This window comes from Vicia villosa, linkage group LG4 (assembly GCF_029867415.1).
Source record: "Vicia villosa cultivar HV-30 ecotype Madison, WI linkage group LG4, Vvil1.0, whole genome shotgun sequence".
NCBI classification, from domain to species: Eukaryota; Viridiplantae; Streptophyta; class Magnoliopsida; order Fabales; family Fabaceae; genus Vicia; species Vicia villosa.
In genome coordinates, this window is record NC_081183.1 from 181,274,060 (window position 1) to 181,295,458 (window position 21,399).

General features: G+C 36.2%; 1 protein-coding gene and 1 pseudogene across 1 annotated transcript; one reads left to right on the plus strand and one right to left on the minus strand.

Annotated features, from left to right (window-relative positions):
• The first annotated feature begins 217 nt into the window (after positions 1 to 217).
• LOC131600457 (ubiquitin-ribosomal protein eS31 fusion protein-like) lies at positions 218 to 832 on the plus strand (annotated as a pseudogene).
• Positions 833 to 7,818: 6,986 nt separating this feature from the next.
• LOC131600458 (uncharacterized) lies at positions 7,819 to 11,658 on the minus strand. The gene is made up of 5 exons (XM_058872617.1): positions 11,245 to 11,658; positions 9,769 to 9,887; positions 9,595 to 9,667; positions 9,291 to 9,511; positions 7,819 to 9,205 (listed from the first exon to the last, which is right to left on the minus strand). Exons 1-5 carry the CDS (start codon positions 11,296 to 11,298, stop codon positions 9,160 to 9,162), a joined length of 513 nt encoding a protein of 170 aa, XP_058728600.1. The 5' UTR covers positions 11,299 to 11,658; the 3' UTR covers positions 7,819 to 9,159.
• Positions 11,659 to 21,399: the final 9,741 nt, after the last annotated feature.

The window sequence follows — 21,399 nt, forward strand, 5'->3', positions numbered from 1 at the left end:
TCTTCTTGATCAATCCCCTGTTTATGATTCAAGAAGAGACTGGGCAAATTAAATTTGCTATATATTTAAATTTATCATAACACATAGTTTATTAATATAGAAAAAAATATGTGTAGATAAAACCCAATAAATTTAATAATCTCAAAATATTCCCTACCAATATACCCATAGAAGGCCTTAATGGTTTTTTTTTACTAAAAAACCCAATAACCAACAAACTCAAAACCCAATATAAATTCCCCAAACAAACCAACAGACTCGCCTTTCATCTAATTACCCTCTCCGGCACAAACCTCAAGCCTCTCCGAAGATGAAGATCTTCGTCAAAACCCTAACGGGGAAAACCATCACCCTCGAGGTCGAGTCCTCCCATACCATCGACAATGTCAAAGCCAAAATCCAAGACAAGGAAGGAATCCCACCGGACCAGCAACGTCTCATCTTCGCCGGCTAACAGCTCGAATCCAGAAGGAATCCACTCTTCACCTTGATCTCCGTCTCCGCGGTGGCGCCAAGAAGCGTAAGAAGAAGACGTACACCAAGCCGAAGAAGATTAAGCACAAGCATAGGAAGGTGAAGCTTGATTTGCTTCAGTTTTACAAGGTTGGTGATTCGGGGAAGGTGCAGAGGTTGAGGACGGAGTGCCCCAATGCGGAGTGCGTGCCGGGACTTTCATGGCGAATCACTTTGATCGTCCTTACTGTGGCAAGTGTGGTTTGGCCTATGTTTATCAGAAAGTTATCTTGAGTTTTATATATGGTTAATTTTGATAATTTAGTTTTTGAGAATGGTTGTTTATGGATTTGTATATTTGAGGTGAACAATTTTTGTTATTGTCATTGATAGGAAAATAGCAAGTGTACTATTTTTGCCTATGTAGTAGTAATGGGAAAATCCCAAGTATCGAATCTCAAGGACTGCTTGACGATATAGAGTTTTATCAGTGTTTCAATTAAACAAAAGTTCAAAAGGTTGTTTTGATTGGTTTTGCAAATAAAGTAAATAAACAGAATAATAGAACGATGAACAGAGATGAGTAGATTGCTAGGGACGGTGAATGATTCTTCATGCAACGAATTTTCTGTCTTAATACAATAACATGCTTTTCATAGTTAATTACCGGTTCTTTAGAGTATCTAATCCTAAGGCCTTAGTGAAAAGATCTTTGACCTCACAACCTAATTACTATGTCCATAGACAATTACGGTTATGATCAAGCATTCCAATAACAAGAAATTCCGGTTACAATATGATATCCCTAGTCCTAGGTGATATAAATATTATATGTTCTTAATCGTGTCCACAAATAATATGCTGTCCAGCTACACTATTCATTCATATTCAGAATCCGTTTTTCCGACGGATAAAGCATTATTAACGGATGAAGAACAAATTAACAAATATGAAAAGTAAAATAGTTATTGCATCAATTGAATAAATTCATCACAATCAGAATCAGGGTCACCCCCCTAGCAATGGGGGGTTTAGCTACTCATGAAAATAACAAAAACCATAGTGTAAATTGTAGACATTACAGATAAATGAAGGAAATCCAATCTTCAATGGCAAAAGCTCATAGAAATCTTCAATCCTTGCATAGAATCTGAGTTCTCCAGCCTTCTACAGTGTATTTTCGCTCCCAAATTCGTCGAACCCCTGTCCAAACGCAATCTCCTTCTTTTATTACTGTCATTCTGGGCTTTTCAGCAAAACAGGCCCAAAAATCACGTGCAAACGCGTGTGGGGACGCGTTTGGGCAGACGGGACGCGTCCCGGAACGCGTTTGGGCAGACAGGCATTTTCCTTTGTATTTCTGGCTTCCGGGACGCGTGTGGGAATGCGTTTGGGGCAGACGGGACGCGTCCCGGGACGCGTTTGGGCAGACAGGCATTTTCCTTTGTATTTCTGGCTTCTGGGACGCGTGTGGGAACGCGTTTGGGGCAGACGGGACGCGTCCCGGGACGCGTCTGGGCAGCAGATGGCACTTTTCACTTCCACACGCGTGTGGGGACGCGTTTTGGCAGCAAATTGCATTTTTCTTCTTCCACACGCGTCTGGGAACGCGTTTTGCCAGTTTATTCACTTTTCTTCAATTTTTCACTTTTCCACCTCGATTTCTCCCATTTCATTTACCTGAGCCTACAAACACTATAACACACAACCAAAGCATAAAATGACGAATAATGAATTAAAACATAAAATAAAATACTTCAAAGACAACTAAAAATAGCGGTAAAAATACGTGTGAAAACCACTGATCAGTCATTACTGAATGTATGGTTTATGCTGGTTATCATTTCATAATATTTTTGATTTGCGAGTGTTTTGAATTTGATATTAAATATGTTATTGCTGTTCTAGTTGATTAGTTTATTCAATTATGATTGTTTTTTTTTGTATAAAATTTCCCTGTTATTAAATTGTGATTGCAGATCTATTTTCTGCCCATGTTAGTTTGATATGTGCTTCTTTCATTTGAAAGAATTACATTTGGAATTCCATTGGTTTTTTCAATACCTTAATATGAGTAGGGTTTAGAAAATTTATATTAGCCTTGATCACTTTTGTATAAACTGCTTTGAGCTTTGTTATCTGGTTTGGTTGTTTCTGATGCAATGTAGTGTAGGGATGCACCATCCTTAAAACTTGTTTGATCATATATCAGTTTGATGATGTTGCACCATCCTTATAGGTTGTTTGACCAGATTTTGTTTCATGAAAAAACTGTTGTCATTCTTATAGAACCCTGCAGAAGCTTAAAAGAGATCCTAAATTTAACTTCCATTCTAAGTGTGAAAGGTTAAGTATTGTGAACATAAGCTTTGCTGATGATCTTCTTTTGTTTACTAGAGGGGATTTAGTATCTGTCCAGCTGGCTATGCAGAAGTTCCATGATTTCTCTGAGACTACAAGTTTATGTGTGAATCCAGGGAAATGTAGAGCTTATTTTGGGAACGTGGACATTGAAGTGAAGAATCAAATTTTACAGGCTACTGGTTTTAAAGAAGGCCCCCCCTTCCTTTTAAGGAACCAAGGGTGTTTAACCAAACCTCTTCTTGTCACATTATTCCGAACTTCCTGTCCTCAACCAATCCTCCCTTCATCTCTATATACTATTCCCGATCGCTCTTTAAGATCCAAACTCTTCAAAATTTAAAAATTTCGGTTAAAATTTGGGAGAATGATTTTGTAAGTCTTACACATATTATAGCAGCAAAATAAATTAAAAATGCAAAGAGTAAAACCTCCCCCAAACTTGAACAAAACATTGACCTCAATGTTTTAGAACAAGCCCGAGAGAGGTGACTCACAGAGGGTACTGCACTCCATAGCTTCCACTTGAAATGCCCCTTTTATTTCCTGAAAATAAAACAAACAAACAGAGAAATTAATTATTAAAACTGTGGGTTGCCTCCCACGAAGCGCTTCGTTTAACTTCGCATGGCTCGACGGTCCATTACCCTTTATTATGGAGGGTATTTTCTATTCCACACCTGGTTGCTTTTCACCTCCGCAACCAAAAACTCATGAAGATGAAAGGCATGGACAACTTTTCCCTTCAATTCACTTACCACATTCTTCTTGACTTTCTTAGCCTTCTTCGGACTTTTGATAGCTTCATGAGTTGTTTCTACCCGAGATGCTATGCTTGAAACTTTTTCTTGGAGCTGCTCAGGCTTTTTGTCTTTTTTTTCACTTTCTGTCATACCACCAGAATTTTGATCATTCACAACCGCCCTATGTTTCTTAACTCCTAACATCTTCAAGGTTACTTCTTCATCAAAAGATCTCAGCGTTAGTGTCCCCTTTTCAATGTCGAGGTTGCAGCGACCTGTCGACAAAAATGGCCTCCCAAGAAGGATAGGAGTTTCTTCGTCTTCCGGAATGTCCATGACGTGGAAGTCCACGGGGAATACAAACTTATCCACTTCCACCAATACATCTTCTGCTACCCCATATGATTTCTTGATGGTGTGGTCGGCGAACCTTAACTGTGTCTTACTCTCACTAATCTTTTGCAACTCAAGCTTTTTAAAGATTGACAAAGGCATTAAACTCACACTAGAACCAGAATCGAGGAGTACCTTTTTAAAAGTTATGTTATTGATAGTGCATGGTATTGCCACCGCTCCCGGGTCTTTCCTCTTTATTGGGATCTTTCTTGCTGACGAGACTAAACCGCACTTCTCAGTTGCAATCTTTTGTTCTCCTTCCACTGATCTCTTTTTCGCCATCACCTCCTTCATAAATTTCCTATACAAGGGCATGTGCTCAAGTGCTTCAAAGAATGGTAGATTTACCTCTAGCCTTTTGAACAATTTAGTGAACTTCTCGAAGTCTTTCTCTTTTGACTTCTTCTTTGTCACTCTGGAAGGGAAAGGTAGTTTGATCGCCGGTTCAGCATCTTTCTTTTTTTCTTCAACTGGTTTAACCGGTGGTATCACAACTTCTGGCTCTTTCGAATTCTCTCTTATTTCTAGATCCACCTCTATTACCATAGGGTCATCTATTTCCTCTTTCTCTTTTTCTGATTCAGCCACCCTTTTGCTCCTTGTTGTAACAACATTAATCTTCTCTTGATCTTTCGGATTTTTCACAGTTGCACTCGGAAAGTTACCTTGTGCCTGTAGAGTGATATGCTGTGCTATTTGACCCACCTGAACCTCTAGATTTTTTATTGAAGCTGTGGTGTTCCTATGGTTGTTTCTTGTCTCTTCTTGAAACTGAGAGCATTGTCCAGCCAATCTCTCGATAGCTACTTCCCACTCCGCCTTCTGAGGGCCTTGTTGTTGTTGTTGTTGATCTTTCCAAGCGAAGTTGGGATGATTCTTCCACCCAGGATTATAGGTGTTAGAATAAGGATTATTTTGCCTCAGGAATTTGATTTCTTCAATTTGCTTGGGAGTTGCAACACAACATACAGTTTGATGAGGACCATTGCAAATTTCACATATTACAGGTTGAGCTTGTTGCACTTGAGCCACCCGTTGTGTACCTATATTCATAGCCTTCAATCTTTTTTCAACTTCAGCCGATATCGCATCTTCAACTCGAATTTTTGAGGTTTCCAGCTTGAGGTCAATGATTCCTTCTGGTTTACTGGCACACCTATCATACAGCTCCAAATGCTCATTTGCAGCTATAGCTTCAATGATCTTGATGATACCAGAGGCTGTTGTGAAATTTGTTGAGCCTCCAGCTGCTGTGTCGATTAACTGCTTTGTTTTCATTCTGAGCCCATTGACAAATACTTGCATCTGTTCAGTCTTGTCCATATTATGAGTGGGACATGCTACTAGAATTCTTTTGAATCTTTTGTAAGCATCTCCTAAGGGCTCACCCTCCTTCTGCTTGAAGTTCAAAATGTCATACCTCTTTCTTATAAAGACCGAGGCGGGGAAATACTCATTCAAGAAAGCCTTCTCCATTTCTTCCCATGATGTGATACTGCCTGCTGGAAGAGAATAAAACCACTCTTCTGCTTCTTCGGCTAAAGTGAACGGGAACATTCTCAGCTTCTTTGCTTCTTCTGTATGCCCTTCAATTTTTAGAGTTGTGCTCATGGTCAGAAATCTCTGCAGGTGCTTGTTTGCATCTTCATTTACCTTTCCGGTGAAAGGTTTCCTTTCAAGCTGATTGATTGTGCTTGGATGTAGTTGAAAATTTGCAGCATTTACCGGTTGGTTGACAATTGTTTGTCTTCCCCCCGGTGTGTTTGCAGCACCATAGTCACCAAGGAGTCTCTCAGGAGGAGGAGGATTTTCACCCATGGTTTCTTCTTCACTTTCAGACTCTGAATCGGAATGAACTGACACAATTTCCTCTTCAGGTTCCAGTTTAGCCAACCGAGCTTGTCTTCGCCTTGCGTGCAAAGTTCTTTCGATTTCTGCGTCAAAAAGAAATTCAGCTGAGGCCTTACCTCGCATACACAGATTAGACAAATATTAGAATTAGGAAAAATAAATAAAAAGTGCAGAAAATAAAATTTTAGTCGCAGAGCAACAAAAATTTAATTGAAATAAATCTAGAACTCTATAATCTTCGGCAGTCCCCGGCAACGGCGCCAAAAACTTGATAGGAAAATAGCAAGTGTACTATTTTTGCCTATGTAGTAGTAATGGGAAAATCCCAAGTATCGAATCTCAAGGACTGCTTGACGATATAGAGTTTTATCAGTGTTTCAATTAAACAAAAGTTCAAAAGGTTGTTTTGATTGGTTTTGCAAATAAAGTAAATAAACAGAATAATAGAACGATGAACAGAGATGAGTAGATTGCTAGGGACGGTGAATGATTCTTCATGCAACGAATTTTCTGTCTTAATACAATAACATGCTTTTCATAGTTAATTACCGGTTCTTTAGAGTATCTAATCCTAAGGCCTTAGTGAAAAGATCTTTGACCTCACAACCTAATTACTATGTCCATAGACAATTACGGTTATGATCAAGCATTCCAATAACAAGAAATTCCGGTTACAATATGATATCCCTAGTCCTAGGTGATATAAATATTATATGTTCTTAATCGTGTCCACAAATAATATGCTGTCCAGCTACACTATTCATTCATATTCAGAATCCGTTTTTCCGACGGATAAAGCATTATTAACGGATGAAGAACAAATTAACAAATATGAAAAGTAAAATAGTTATTGCATCAATTGAATAAATTCATCACAATCAGAATCAGGGTCACCCCCCTAGCAATGGGGGGTTTAGCTACTCATGAAAATAACAAAAACCATAGTGTAAATTGTAGACATTACAGATAAATGAAGGAAATCCAATCTTCAATGGCAAAAGCTCATAGAAATCTTCAATCCTTGCATAGAATCTGAGTTCTCCAGCCTTCTACAGTGTATTTTCGCTCCCAAATTCGTCGAACCCCTGTCCAAACGCAATCTCCTTCTTTTATTACTGTCATTCTGGGCTTTTCAGCAAAACAGGCCCAAAAATCACGTGCAAACGCGTGTGGGGACGCGTTTGGGCAGACGGGACGCGTCCCGGAACGCGTTTGGGCAGACGGGACGCGTCCCGGAACGCGTTTGGGCAGACAGGCATTTTCCTTTGTATTTCTGGCTTCCGGGACGCGTGTGGGAATGCGTTTGGGGCAGACGGGACGCGTCCCGGGACGCGTTTGGGCAGACAGGCATTTTCCTTTGTATTTCTGGCTTCTGGGACGCGTGTGGGAACGCGTTTGGGGCAGACGGGACGCGTCCCGGGACGCGTCTGGGCAGCAGATGGCACTTTTCACTTCCACACGCGTGTGGGGACGCGTTTTGGCAGCAAATTGCATTTTTCTTCTTCCACACGCGTCTGGGAACGCGTTTTGCCAGTTTATTCACTTTTCTTCAATTTTTCACTTTTCCACCTCGATTTCTCCCATTTCATTTACCTGAGCCTACAAACACTATAACACACAACCAAAGCATAAAATGACGAATAATGAATTAAAACATAAAATAAAATACTTCAAAGACAACTAAAAATAGCGGTAAAAATACGTGTGAAAACCACTGATCAGTCATTACTGAATGTATGGTTTATGCTGGTTATCATTTCATAATATTTTTGATTTGCGAGTGTTTTGAATTTGATATTAAATATGTTATTGCTGTTCTAGTTGATTAGTTTATTCAATTATGATTGTTTTTTTTTGTATAAAATTTCCCTGTTATTAAATTGTGATTGCAGATCTATTTTCTGCCCATGTTAGTTTGATATGTGCTTCTTTCATTTGAAAGAATTACATTTGGAATTCCATTGGTTTTTTCAATACCTTAATATGAGTAGGGTTTAGAAAATTTATATTAGCCTTGATCACTTTTGTATAAACTGCTTTGAGCTTTGTTATCTGGTTTGGTTGTTTCTGATGCAATGTAGTGTAGGGATGCACCATCCTTAAAACTTGTTTGATCATATATCAGTTTGATGATGTTGCACCATCCTTATAGGTTGTTTGACCAGATTTTGTTTCATGAAAAAACTGTTGTCATTCTTATAGAACCCTGCAGAAGCTTAAAAGAGATCCTAAATTTAACTTCCATTCTAAGTGTGAAAGGTTAAGTATTGTGAACATAAGCTTTGCTGATGATCTTCTTTTGTTTACTAGAGGGGATTTAGTATCTGTCCAGCTGGCTATGCAGAAGTTCCATGATTTCTCTGAGACTACAAGTTTATGTGTGAATCCAGGGAAATGTAGAGCTTATTTTGGGAACGTGGACATTGAAGTGAAGAATCAAATTTTACAGGCTACTGGTTTTAAAGAAGGCCCCCCCTTCCTTTTAGTACAATTATCTCCACAAAGTTGTTGAAAGATTGAAACAAATAATTTGGAAACATCTAAACTAGCAAGTTTACATTGAGTAACGAGGGCTGAATGCAAAACTAGTTCTTAGTAATAGATTGCTTATATAGCAGCCATATAATGATTGTGTTGGAGATAAAACGCACACCATTTCGAACAACCTCCAAGTTTATTTCCTAAAGGATTGTCTAGGATCTAACCAAGACGCAAGAGTATACTGTTAAGATGTGAGACTCAAAGGCATGCATACACAATATGATAACAACTTTGACACATAAGTAATAAGATTAAAGATGTGAGACTCAAAGGCATGCATACACAATATGATAACAACTTTGACACATAAGTAATAAGATTAAAGATGTGAGACTCAAAGGCATGCATACACAATATGATAACAACTTTGACACATAAGTAATAAGATTAAAGATGTGAGACTCAAAGGCATGCATACACAATATGATAACAACTTTGACACATAAGTAATAAGATTAAGCTCACTGCATTAAAAAACATGCTAAATGTGAAAAAAATTATTAATTGGAATTGGAACCAGTCAGCAGTGCCTTTATTCTAGATTCATTTGAAGAGTGACTACGTGCAACTTTTCTTATTAAGTGATTTTCTGGGAACAATTTATCGCAAAAAGCCAAAAACACAAACAATCACTCACAAGGGACAATCTACCCAAACTTAATTTGAACTACTTCAAGCTTCATATTGAATGACCATGACAAATACATATGCAACAGTTTCAATATTTAACTCTGGTTTTAAATAATGAGTGCCTGTAAATTGTAACAATAAGAGTGTAAAAAAACATCACATATGGAGTGTTTTCCCTGATAGCTTACTTTAGCATCCTAACTTCCATGCACTCCAACAACTTCTTGTGCCTAACATAAAAGAAGGTAATACTTGTAAGAATTTAAATTAGAAACCGGTATTTATCAAACAATAATAGAGCATTGGTGTAGTTACCCTATTGACAAATATCTATCCGCCTTCACATTAGAAGGGCTCTCTAGCCATGTACTGTATTTTATAAAGCTCTTCATCCAACGAGAGCAAATATCTAGTGCTTGGGGCACTGCTTCAGCATTTGGAGGACCTTCATGTTTAGTTTTATGCATGTGAAGCTGTTTTGCAGTATTGACGTTTCCAGGATAAAAAGGAAGCAAATCCAACTCTTCACAAACTACCTGCAAAGTCGATGGGATTTTATCAGTCCACATAACTGAATAATGGAGCACATCTGTCAGATGGAATGATCATACATACTAACCTCCACGTACAATTGATATGAACTTACAGACAAGAGCTCAGGATAATATACAACACTTCCTACAATGAGATGCCTATAACAAAAGGCTATATATGGATCAACAAATACACGAAAGAAATCATTAAAATCAAAACAGATTTAGGAGAAAGGAATATCTTATAACGGAAGTTGTACCTTATAAAATCTTCAACTTGTTCATCTAGAGTATTGAAACCATTTGATAAAAGAAAGAACCACGTACTTCTTCCTAAAGCAATAAAGAACCCAAATATTGCTAAATCTTTCTCCAAAACCTGCATTATGCAAACTATAAATAGAAGCTTTACTTATAACAAAGTATATACATGAACCGAAAAGGAGTACTACCTCTATCATACTCAATGCAACTCATTTCTCAATTTATTTTATTTTATTTTATTTATTCGAAGTACTTTTTCTTGTACTTTCTTGATGTAATGTAATCTTTTATACTTTTTCACATATTTCAAAGATTAACAGGCAGTCAAGCAAGTTTTCATGTATGCAATCATTTTGTGCATCACAAGTATCTACTTTAAACATGAGGCCATAAACTCAAACGAGATGGTTCTCATAGCATTCAATAAATACCATATTTCAACTGCAAAACAAACGAGTATATATTTCAGACTTCAGAGTTTAACATCAAGATGCAAGCAAACTGTATAATAGCAGACACTTTGTATAAAACCATTCAACTAATAAGGTATTAGAGTATCGTTAGTATTAGACTATTAGTATGCATTATCTTTACTACTAGGTGTATGTATAGCTTGTTTAGCTGTCAGGGTAGTTATAAAACTATAATGACAGTTAGTTTGTAAGCTGAGTCAGCACATTCTGTTATGTTATTATAATAGAATATGCCAAGAACATTTTAAGACTCGCTCATTGTTTATCATCTTTAAATATCAGTGTGTACAGAATTGAATAATTCAATTGTTCATTCAGCCATTTTCTGATTTAGTTAGTATTAGTATGCATTAGAGTTCTTACTTTCTCTCTCCCTCTCAAATATTTTCTTTCACTTTCTCTCCATCTATCTAATTATAATATAATACTTTCTCCATTTTAAATTAATTGTCGCTTAAGCGAAATGAACCAAAAATATAATCACTGCCATTTAATTGTTTCAATGCAGTAACTCTTTTCTCCCAACTTTGACCCCAAATAAATACTATCTGCATCCTTTCCAAGCTACTATATTTCATTATACATTTATGACAATGTCCGATAGTCTACTAGTTAAGAAGGACAGTGTAGTAAAATTGACCCCCTAGTGAAGTTATTTATTGATTTTCTTAATTCATGTGAAAAACCTTATGGGACAAATAATTTGAAAAGGAGGCAGTATTAAAAAATAAAAAATTTCAAATATAATGCTAGAGATGTAACAAAATTTGTTTTTTCATCTACCTATTTTAGCTTTTGGCAAAGTTGGTCCATAGCATCATATCAACCCCTTTACAACATCAATATAAATTATGTACATTTGGATTATATTTCAAATCCACAAAAATCCTAGATCCCAAAGCCGTAGTCAAAACTTGAGGGTCAATAAACTTAGAAGGTAATTAAATACAATTCACACAATGTATCTCAAGTGGTAACAATTATCAGTACTGGAATTACCTGATACGACAGTGTCTTCTCCCACACATCTTGATCTACTCCAAACCAATTCATCGAAAACCAAGGCAATCTCGAGAGCGAATTCTGATCTTTAATTCCCAACTCAAAAACCCTAGCAGCATCATATAAAGATTGCGAAAGCCCCTCACAGAAATCATCATCATTCACCAACGGCCTATTCAATTTCACCTTTACTTTCTCAAGGTCAGTAGCATTACTACTGCTACTATCTTGAGAATCCTCATTAACAGTCACACCATCATCGGAAGCCACAAATAACCGACACGAATATTTTCTATAACCAACTAAAACATTTTCACTATTCCAAAACAAAGCACCACGCAACAAGTGTTGGAATTAGACTCTCAAACCTTTGAGTAATTCCTTATCGTTAAGGATGACAATGAAGAAAAATAAGGACAAAATAGGATTAGGGTTTGCAGAAATTAAAAGAAAAGAAGAAAGTATTTTCTGCGCCCACAAACTATGGAAATTCTGTTATTCACTTGCAACTGCAACTTCTGTGAATACACGTTAATGACTTAATTACAAATAATGAGAGTTACTCCCTATTTATAGATTTAGGTTAGCTTTTTTCCCTAAGCCAAAACCCAAAACTATAAAAGTCCAAAATATCTATTTTTGAACTAAATCAAATCTAATCTATTTTAAATCTAAATAAAATCTATCTAGATCTAAAACAAATTTATGTGTAACAAACTGTTACACACTATTTGTGTAACAAACTGTTACACACTTCGACACAAAATCAACTCTTTTTGACACAAGGAATTATAATTTTAACACACCACCTAATTCATTGTGTCTAAGCTATCTACATTCATCATAGCTCTTAGTCTTCTGAATATTTCAACCAGCACTCCATTCGTCATGATATCTGCAATCTGATTCTCAGATCTGCAGTGTTCCAAATTCATCTTCCCTTTAGCTACCTGCTCTCGAAGATAATGGAATCTCATTTCGATGTGCTTGCTTCGACCATGTGCTATCGGGTTCTTCGCCAGATTGATAGCTGACATGCTGTCGATCTTCATGGTAATTGCTCCATGATTTTTCCCTGTTATCTCTTCGACCAAGTTCACCATCCACGTTGCTTGACATGCACAAAGAGAAGCAGCTATGTACTCTGCTTCGCATGATGATAATGCCACTACTGGTTCCTTTCTCGAACTCCAAGCAACTGGTGCACCACCTAGCAAGCTGTGGATTTTCGATCCTCAGCATCACTACACTAACTCGAGTCGGTGTAACACACTAATTTGCATTCTTTTCCCTTATCAGCTGTAGGAAACAGAATGCCATAGTCGAGAGTTCCTTTCAGATACCTCAGTATCCTCTTCGCCGCTGCTAGGTGTGATGCATTTGGCTTCTGCATGAATCTACTTATCATACCTACACTGTATGCTAAGTCAGGCCTTGTGTGACAAAGGTATCTCAATGACCCAATAAGTCTTCTGTATTGGGTTGGGTCGACATCCTCTTCACCTGGGTTTTTCGACAGTTGCAATCTTGTTTCAGCAGGTGTCGAAGTCGAATTGCATTCTTCCATCTCAAATCTCTTGAGAATTTCACTTGCATATCTTCTTTGATGCATCATCAAGCCTCTACTACTCATGTAGAATTCGATGCCAAGGAAGTATGAAATTTCGCCCAAATTCGACATTTCAAATTCCTTGCTAAGATCACCTTTGAAGCCTTCGATCTATTTCTTGCAGTTACCTGTTATTAACAAGTCATCGACATAGAGACATAGTATAAGCAATTGACTCTTGCTTCTTCTTACATATACCCCATGTTCAGTTGTGCACTTCAAAAATTCTTTCTCCCTTAGAAAACTGTCGATCTTCTTATTCCAAGCTTTTGGAGCTTGCTTCAGTCCATACAGAGCTTTATGCAGTCTGTACACTTTTCTCTCTTCGCTATGTTTCACAAATCCAACTGGTTGTGCAACATAGACTTCTTCATCCAAGGGTCCATTCAGGAATGCACGTTTAACGTCCATCTGACACATGTGTCAATTGTTCATGTTTGCCAGACCAACAACCAACCTGATCGTTTCGATCCTGGCAACAGGTGCAAAGACCTCATTGAAGTCAATTCCTTCCTTCTGAAGAAATCCTTTTGCCACAAGCCTTACCTTATGTCGAGTCACTTCACCTTTGGGATTACACTTCACCTTGTATACCCACTTCACATCAATTGCCTTCTTGCCTTGAGGCAATTCGACAAGAGACCAAATATTGTTGTCTTCGATGGGCTTCAGTTCTTCATTCATAGCTTTCACCCACTTCGAATCCTTCAATGCCTCAGTTGCATTGACAGGTTCGACATCTGCGTAGAAAGCGTAATGTACCAGCTCACCTTCATCATTGACTACATCATCTGATGTAATCACACATTCTTGCAACCTTGCAAGCATGTGTCTTGTTCTCTGAGGTCTGTTTGGGCCTGCATCACTCCTGACTTCTTCTTGTCGAACTTGTTCTCTTTCGACTTCAGTGGCTGGTTCGTCATAAAAAATTCTCACTGAATCATTCTTGACATTTTCAGTCCAATTCCATTCTTTAAGCTCATCTATGATCACGTCCCTGTTGATCACTACTTGCTTGTTCACTGGGTCTAATAACTTGTATCCTCCAGTCGAATGATATCCTATAAGAATCATTTGACTCGACTTGTCATCAAGTTTTCTTCTTAACTGATCTGGCACATGTCTATGTGTTATAGATCCAAATACCTTCAGATGACTCAAGCTAGGCTTCACACCAGACCAACATTCTTCTAGAGTAATTCCTTCTAGCTTCTTTGTCGGACATCTGTTTAGAATGTATGTTGCAGTCGACACTGCTTCTCCCCAAAATTCTTTAGGTAAATGCTTGCCTTTCAACATACTTATCACCATATTCATGATGGTTTTATTCTTCCTTTTTGCAGTTCCATTCTGCTGTGGAGTGTAGGGTGGCACCACCTCATGCAAAATCCCTTCTTTCTCACATAACATGTCGAAGTCTTTCGACACATATTCTCCACCACCATCAGTTATCAAAACCTTGAGCTTTCGACCACTTTGTCTTTTGACCATAAATTTGAACTTGGCAAATACCTCGATCACTTCACTTTTCTTCTTGATCAGGTAAGTCCATAATTTTCGAATAAAATCATCTATGAATGTAACAAAGTATTTGTTACCTCCATTCGAATCCACCTGGATAGGACCACATACATCAGAGTATATGATTTCGAGAATAGCCTTCGACTTACTTCCTACATCCTTGCTGAAGCTATTCTTGTGCTGCTTTGCCTGCACACATTCCTCACATACCTCGTTTGGAATGTCGATTTCTTGCAGTCCTGAAACCATGTTCTTTCTTTTCAAGTCTCTGATGTCATTGAAGTTGAGATGGCCTAGTCGATAGTGCCATATCCATTCATCTATGCTAGCTGCAGTTTCAAGGCACTCGTGCTCCATCACATTTAGTTCGATCTTGAAGGTTCTATTTTGTGACATAGGAGCCTTCAAGATTAACCTCCCACTTGCGTCGACGGCTTTCATCATCTTGTCTTCGATCGACACTTTGTAGTTCTTTTTGACCAACTGCCCATTGCTGAGCAAGTTGCTCTGCATTCCTGGTATGTACAACACATTGGAAATTACTGACCTTTTGCCGTCTTTCCTCATGATTAGAACGTCTCCAATACCTTCAGCTGCTAAAGTATTGTCATTTGTGAATTTCACCATGTTTTTCATCGAGGGCCTTATGTTGACAAACCAATCTTTCCTTCCAGACATGTGTGATGAGCATCCTGAATCCAAGTACCATTGGTCCTTGAATTTATCTTCATCTTTTGTTGTGACCATCAAAAACATCTCTTCTTCTTCTTGTTTTGCAAGCTTTGCATCACTTTCTTAACTTTTATTCTTTTCTGGACAAACTGTCGAATAGTGACCGTACTTCTGACAGTTGAAACATTGAATGTGACTCTTGTCAGGCTTTCGACCATCACCTCTTCCTCTACCTGCAACACCACCTCTTTGGTTGCCTTAGTAAGAGGGCTTTCTTTGATTCGACAAATTTCCTTCTTGCTGATTTCGACCAGTCGAATTGTTGTAGCCACCTCTACCTTTATTTCCAGTCCAGCTTCCTTTGCCTTTCTTTTCGTTTGCTGACTGAGCCTGCAGAGCCACATCGCTCTTCGACTTGCCCGCAGCTCTTTCAGCCATTCTTTGTTCATGAGATTCAAGTGTCCCTTGAAGCTCTTCTTTTGTCAACTTCGACAAGTCCTTCGACTCTTCTATGGCTACCACGATGTGGTCGAACTTAGGGGCCAAAGACCTCAATATCTTCGAAACAACAACTTTTGTTGTTAACACTTCTCCACATATCTTGATTTGATTCACTAGTTTCGTAACCCTAGTGAAGAAATCAGTTATGCTTTCGCTATCTTCCATCTGAAGCAATTCATATGTTCTCTTGTGAGTTTGTAACCTCACCTCTTTCACCTTTTCTGCACCTCCAAATTTTTTTTCAAGAATCTCCCAAGCTTGTTTTGAAGATTCTATATCAGTAACCTTTTCAAAATTATCTGGACTCAGACATTGATGGATTATAAAGAGAGCTTTATAATCTTTCTTCTTCAATTCTTTATGTGCAGCCTTTTCTTCATCCTTCACACCTTCTGCAAGCGGTTCTACCCCTTCTTTTACAAGATCCCAAAGATCTCGACAACAGAATACAACCTTCATCTGCTTGCACCAATTCTCATATTTATCTCCTTTTAGAATTGGTAGTGTTGCTGGAAAATGCCCATTCGGATGATTCATTGCCATCGCCATTCTTCTTGCCTTGAATCAATTAACAGGAGCTCTAGATACCAGATGTTTGAATTAGACTCTCAAACCTTTGAGTAATTCCTTATCGTTAAGGATGACAATGAAGAAAAATAAGAACAAAAGTAGGATTAGGGTTTGCGGAAATTAAAAGAGAAGAAGAAAGTATTTTCTGCAGAGTTTCTCTCTGTCCACAAACTGCGGAAATTCTGTTATTCAATTGCAACTGCAACTTCTGTGAATACACGTTAATGGCTTAATTACAAATAATGAGGGTTACTCCCTATTTATAGATTTAGGTTAGCTTTTTTCCCTAAGCCAAAGCCCAAAACTATAAAAGCCCAAAATACCTATTTTGGAACTAAATCAAATCTAATCTATTTTAAATCTAAATCAAATCTATCTAGATCTAAAACAAATTTATGTGTAGCAAACTGTTACACACTTCGACACAAAATCAAATCTTTTCGACACAAGGAATTACAATTTAACAAGAAGCATCTCTGTTTTCAACTTCTACCCTTATTTACCAGCTGACAATGCAAGTTTAACGCCTTTGCATTTGCATTGCATTGGTCTTTCGAAAACCAAGAATTCGACGAACTGTTCAAAGAAAAACTCAATCAAAAACAGAATACACATAAACAAAGAATTCTATCCAAGAAACGATTAAGCTCAATAAAAAGAAACAAAAAACGTGAAATCTTCCAAGAACGTTACTACTTCTTAGGGCTTAAATAGTTGCATTGATTTGTATACTATATTCAGTTGCGATTGTTAATCGGAACAGAAACGAGAAGAGAGATGAAGTTGATTGATTACCTTAACGATGGAAAATTGCAGTGGCGTAGTTTAACTGGCATGAATGGAATGGAAGAGATGGAAAATTGGAGGGAAATGTCGAGGTTGAAGAAGAGAGAAGAGAGAAAGATGGAAGAAAGAAAAAGAAAGAGATGTGACGTGGCACTAGCGGTGTTTTATCTATACGGAGAGAAAGGTGCATATGTACGTGGGTTGGGTTAGGTTCGTGGGTTGTGTGTTAATTTAAAAAATAATATTTTTTTCAATTTTAAAATATTGTAATATAATTTAATACATTTACTTATTTCTAACACACAAAATGGATGAAGCACATCCTATAATATCTAATCATATTCATCAACATGACATAACACTAGATAATAGTATAAAATTCACAAGACACATTATTGTTATAAAATACGTAAGTTGGAAATGATACAAAAAAAAAAAATAACATTTAGTCTTAGAATTACATAAACTCATTGCTTTGGTAGCATTATTGGGAGAATAAAGTGTTTTTAGAAAAATGATGATTAGTACTGAGATAATAATTTTATATTTTTATTTAAAATAATAATAAAAAAAGAAATTACTAATGTAACATCAATGAGTTGGATCAACAGGTATGCGGGTTGCAAAACTCAAACCCGATACCCGAACCAAAACTATATGAGTTGTTGTGGGTTGGGTTGGATATACCCGTAAATAAATGGGTTCGGGGTAATTTATGGGTTGGTTCGATTTGGGTTAGCGGGTTCGTGGGTCGGCCCGCACTCATGAACACCTCTAAGTTTGATGCTTCAAAGCCTTATGCCACATGTCTCCTCCATAGTCCCCCTCGCTAGTGTCGTCATTGGGGGCATCGACTTCGACTCTAAGTTTGGATCCGAGGGCGTGGACGTGAGGCGGCTTGTAGGCGGCACTTGAGCACTTGTATTAGAGCAATCAAAATATTTGTAGCTAGAGCTGTCAAAATGGGCTCGGCCCATCGGGCCGGCCCATAAGTCCAACAATTTAGCGCGGGTCGGGCCGTAAAATACCTTAAAAAACACGGCACTATCTTTTTGGGCCATCTCATCGGGTCTATGTTTTTTATGGGCTGGGGCAGACCGGGCCAAGCGGGCTTCGGGCTGGCCCATTAAAAAAAGATTTTGGTAAATTTTGAGGAAAAAAGATTAAGATAAGATATGCTTTCATAAATGTGTTTTCAAGTGATAAAGAAAAGTTAAATGAGATGAAGATATATTTTCAAGATAATGTGATAAAGGAAATTGTTGTGAGATGAAGAAAAAATTTAATAAGTATGAGTGATAATATTAAGTTACTTTGTACTTTTACATGAATGATTTTGTCGTATTGATATATATATATATATATATATATATATATATATATATATATATATATATATATATATATATATATATTTATGGATACATATTTTAAAAATCACTTATATACGTTTATGATGACTCTCTACTTATTTTGTTTTGCATTTATCCATTATATCTTTTTTTTAAAATTAAAACTATAATATTGAAATACGGGTCGGGCTGACCCATCGAGCCGCATGGGCTTTTAAAAAATGGGTCAGACTCATTTTACGTAGCCCATTTAGAAATTGGGTTGGGCTGGGCCAGCCCATTTAAACACATTGACCCACCAGGCCGAAGCGGACTGGGCCGAACTGGGCCATTTGACAACTCTACTTGCAGCGTTATACGGTAGCATAAAAAATTGTTTTTGAAAATTAGTTTATAAAATGATTTATTTTATGTATAAAAAAAATAGAAAATAAATATCTTTATTATTATTATTATTATTAATTTTTTATATAAAAATAAAATATTAATTTAAATATTTATTAGGTTAATATTATTATTATTATTATTATATTTTTATAATATATTTTAATTAATACAATTGATTATACTATTAATTGTATTGATTCAACTTGATTTTAATTTTTTAATAATTATTTATTTTTTTCGGAAATGCATATCCGAAACATTCCAAGACCAAAAATTGGAACATTTCGGATATGCATCTCCGAAGACACCCCTCTCTAAAAAAAATTTGATTTCGGAAATGCATCTCCAAAAACACTTTTTTTTGGTGTTTTCGGAAATACATCTCCGAAAACACCTTTTTTTTTGGTGTTTTCGGAAGTGCGCTTCCAAAATCAACTTTTTTTTCAGAAAAAAAAGTAATTTTGGAGATGCATCTCCGAAATATAAGGGTATTTTGGAAATTTCGCCGCGGGTGAACTAGAAGGTAGGGGGTTCAGGAAAGAAATTCTCTAAATTATTTTCAAAAGTTATTGCTGTTATGTTATTAGTTACTGCTTTACACAAAAAATTCTCTTTATATTCGTGTTCATGACATCCCTTAGGCCATAATCATGGATGCGATAATCATCCAAGCGACCCTCTCTTGAACAAATTATTTTCAAAAGAGATGGGCATGTTATTTTCTCTCCTCTTAAACCCCTGATGCAGATGAAATTTTGGCACATCCATTCCTTGGACCGACTAAAAAGGTCTCTGATGTCTTGGTTAGTGGGAGAATACAAACCTAACGAAGTCATTAGAAGGATTCAAAGGCTTAGAACAAAGACCTCACTTGAGACCAAAAAAACGGAACGTTGGTGGGAGAAGTGGAAAACGACATTGATGTCATTCAAATGATGCATGGATTAGATGAAATTGTTTTAACTGTTGTAATTTTTTAGATGTAATATTTAATTTTCTGCTGGAATTATCAATGTAATGCCGATTTTAATCAATGAATGTTGTTTTCTTGTTACAAATGTTGTTTTTTTGGTTTACTGGTTATGACTTTATTTTGTAGATATACCTACGGCGCGTTCCGTATGTGCATCTACGAAACGTTTTCACGTAAATGTAAAAAAAGTATTTCCGGAAGTATATCTTCAAAAGCAAAGGGACATTAAGAGTGTAGTAAGAGTTTTCCGAAAAAAATTAGGTTTCATTTTCTTCCCTTATAATTGTTTGATCCATAATTTCATATGGAAACTTGTTTTTTTTATGTTATTTCTTCAATATATGTTCGATTGTGGAAATTTAATTGTTTGTATTCATTAGAAAATGATAAAAGTTCAAATATGCAAAAATAACAAAACTAAAAAGACTTATAAACAAGTGATTATGCACAAAAGCACTTATAAAAACGCCATTTTAAAAAGAGCTGTGCTATGTTTACAATTTTTTCCTACACCTACGTATATTACACCGTATAAATCAACAAATTTAAATGGTTTTGCACAGAAATCAAGGTAAATAAATTATTAAAAAACAAAATTAGTATGTATTATGTATAGAAATAGGGTGTAGGTGTTAAAAAGGGGTGTAAGCTTATCATTTCTCTTTTAAAAAAGGCTTAAATTTCCATTTTTTTTATATATCAATTTTATTTGTCTATTATATATTGGATTTTTGATATTAACTACATTTCTTTTATCATATTTGGTCATTCACATACTCGAATCACTTAGTTATTTTCAACATTTCTTAAGTTGTTTCATTCATAATCCCTTTTATTGTGTTTTCCAACATTTCTTAAGTTGTTTCATTCATAATCCCTTTTATTGTGTTTTCCTATGCTTAAGTTTTTTATTTGTCATTGAAAATTCTCCCATGTCTTGTCTTACACTACTTTCTATTAAACTCTCTTATTAAAAACTTATGTGGATTTGTTGCAGTGTTTGAAATTTGTTGATTGCTATTCTTGCTTGGATTCTTTTTTAAGAACTTAAAAAGAGAATTTTGAGTGAAAAAATTCAAAAGTCCATATTATTGAAAAGTTATAAATCAATTGAAACAAAAGTGACAAATTGAAAAGTGTAAACGCTTAGTCGAATTGAAATGTCTTTTTATTTTGTTACTATTATTACTTACATTTTTTTTATCATGATGCGATTTAGTGTTAGAGATTATGATAAAGAAGAAATGAGATATGATATAAGGGATAGAGAAAAAGAAAGAAGACTGAAAAATTTAGAGATGGAGGATAAGAGGTACACAATAGAGAAAAGACATAATAAATATGAGAAAAGTGGAAAAAAAGTGCATAGATATATCATATAAGAGTTACATTCAAAATTTTGTATTGGATCCAGAGTATGTAAACTATCTTTATGAAAATGGACATACAAAAGTAGCAAAGAAATTAGAGAAGTTAGTTTTGAAAGAAAAGAAGAAAATATAAGAAAAAAGCGAAATAAACTTTGGTAGTATTTTTCAAATGAAAGAGAAGGAGGAAAATGTTGAGAAACAAAGAAAGAGAAGATCACAATATTTTTTCAACAAAATTTAAAAACTCCATATATTCTCATCCTAAATCTTTGTCAAGTTTGTATAATTCTCTTGAGGTAGAGGTTGGAGTAGTGCATACTAAATACAAATTCCTACAATATATTGATCTTGAAGAAAAAGAGATAAATGAGAGTCAAGTTAAAAAAATCTCCTTAAACAAGAGAGTGATGT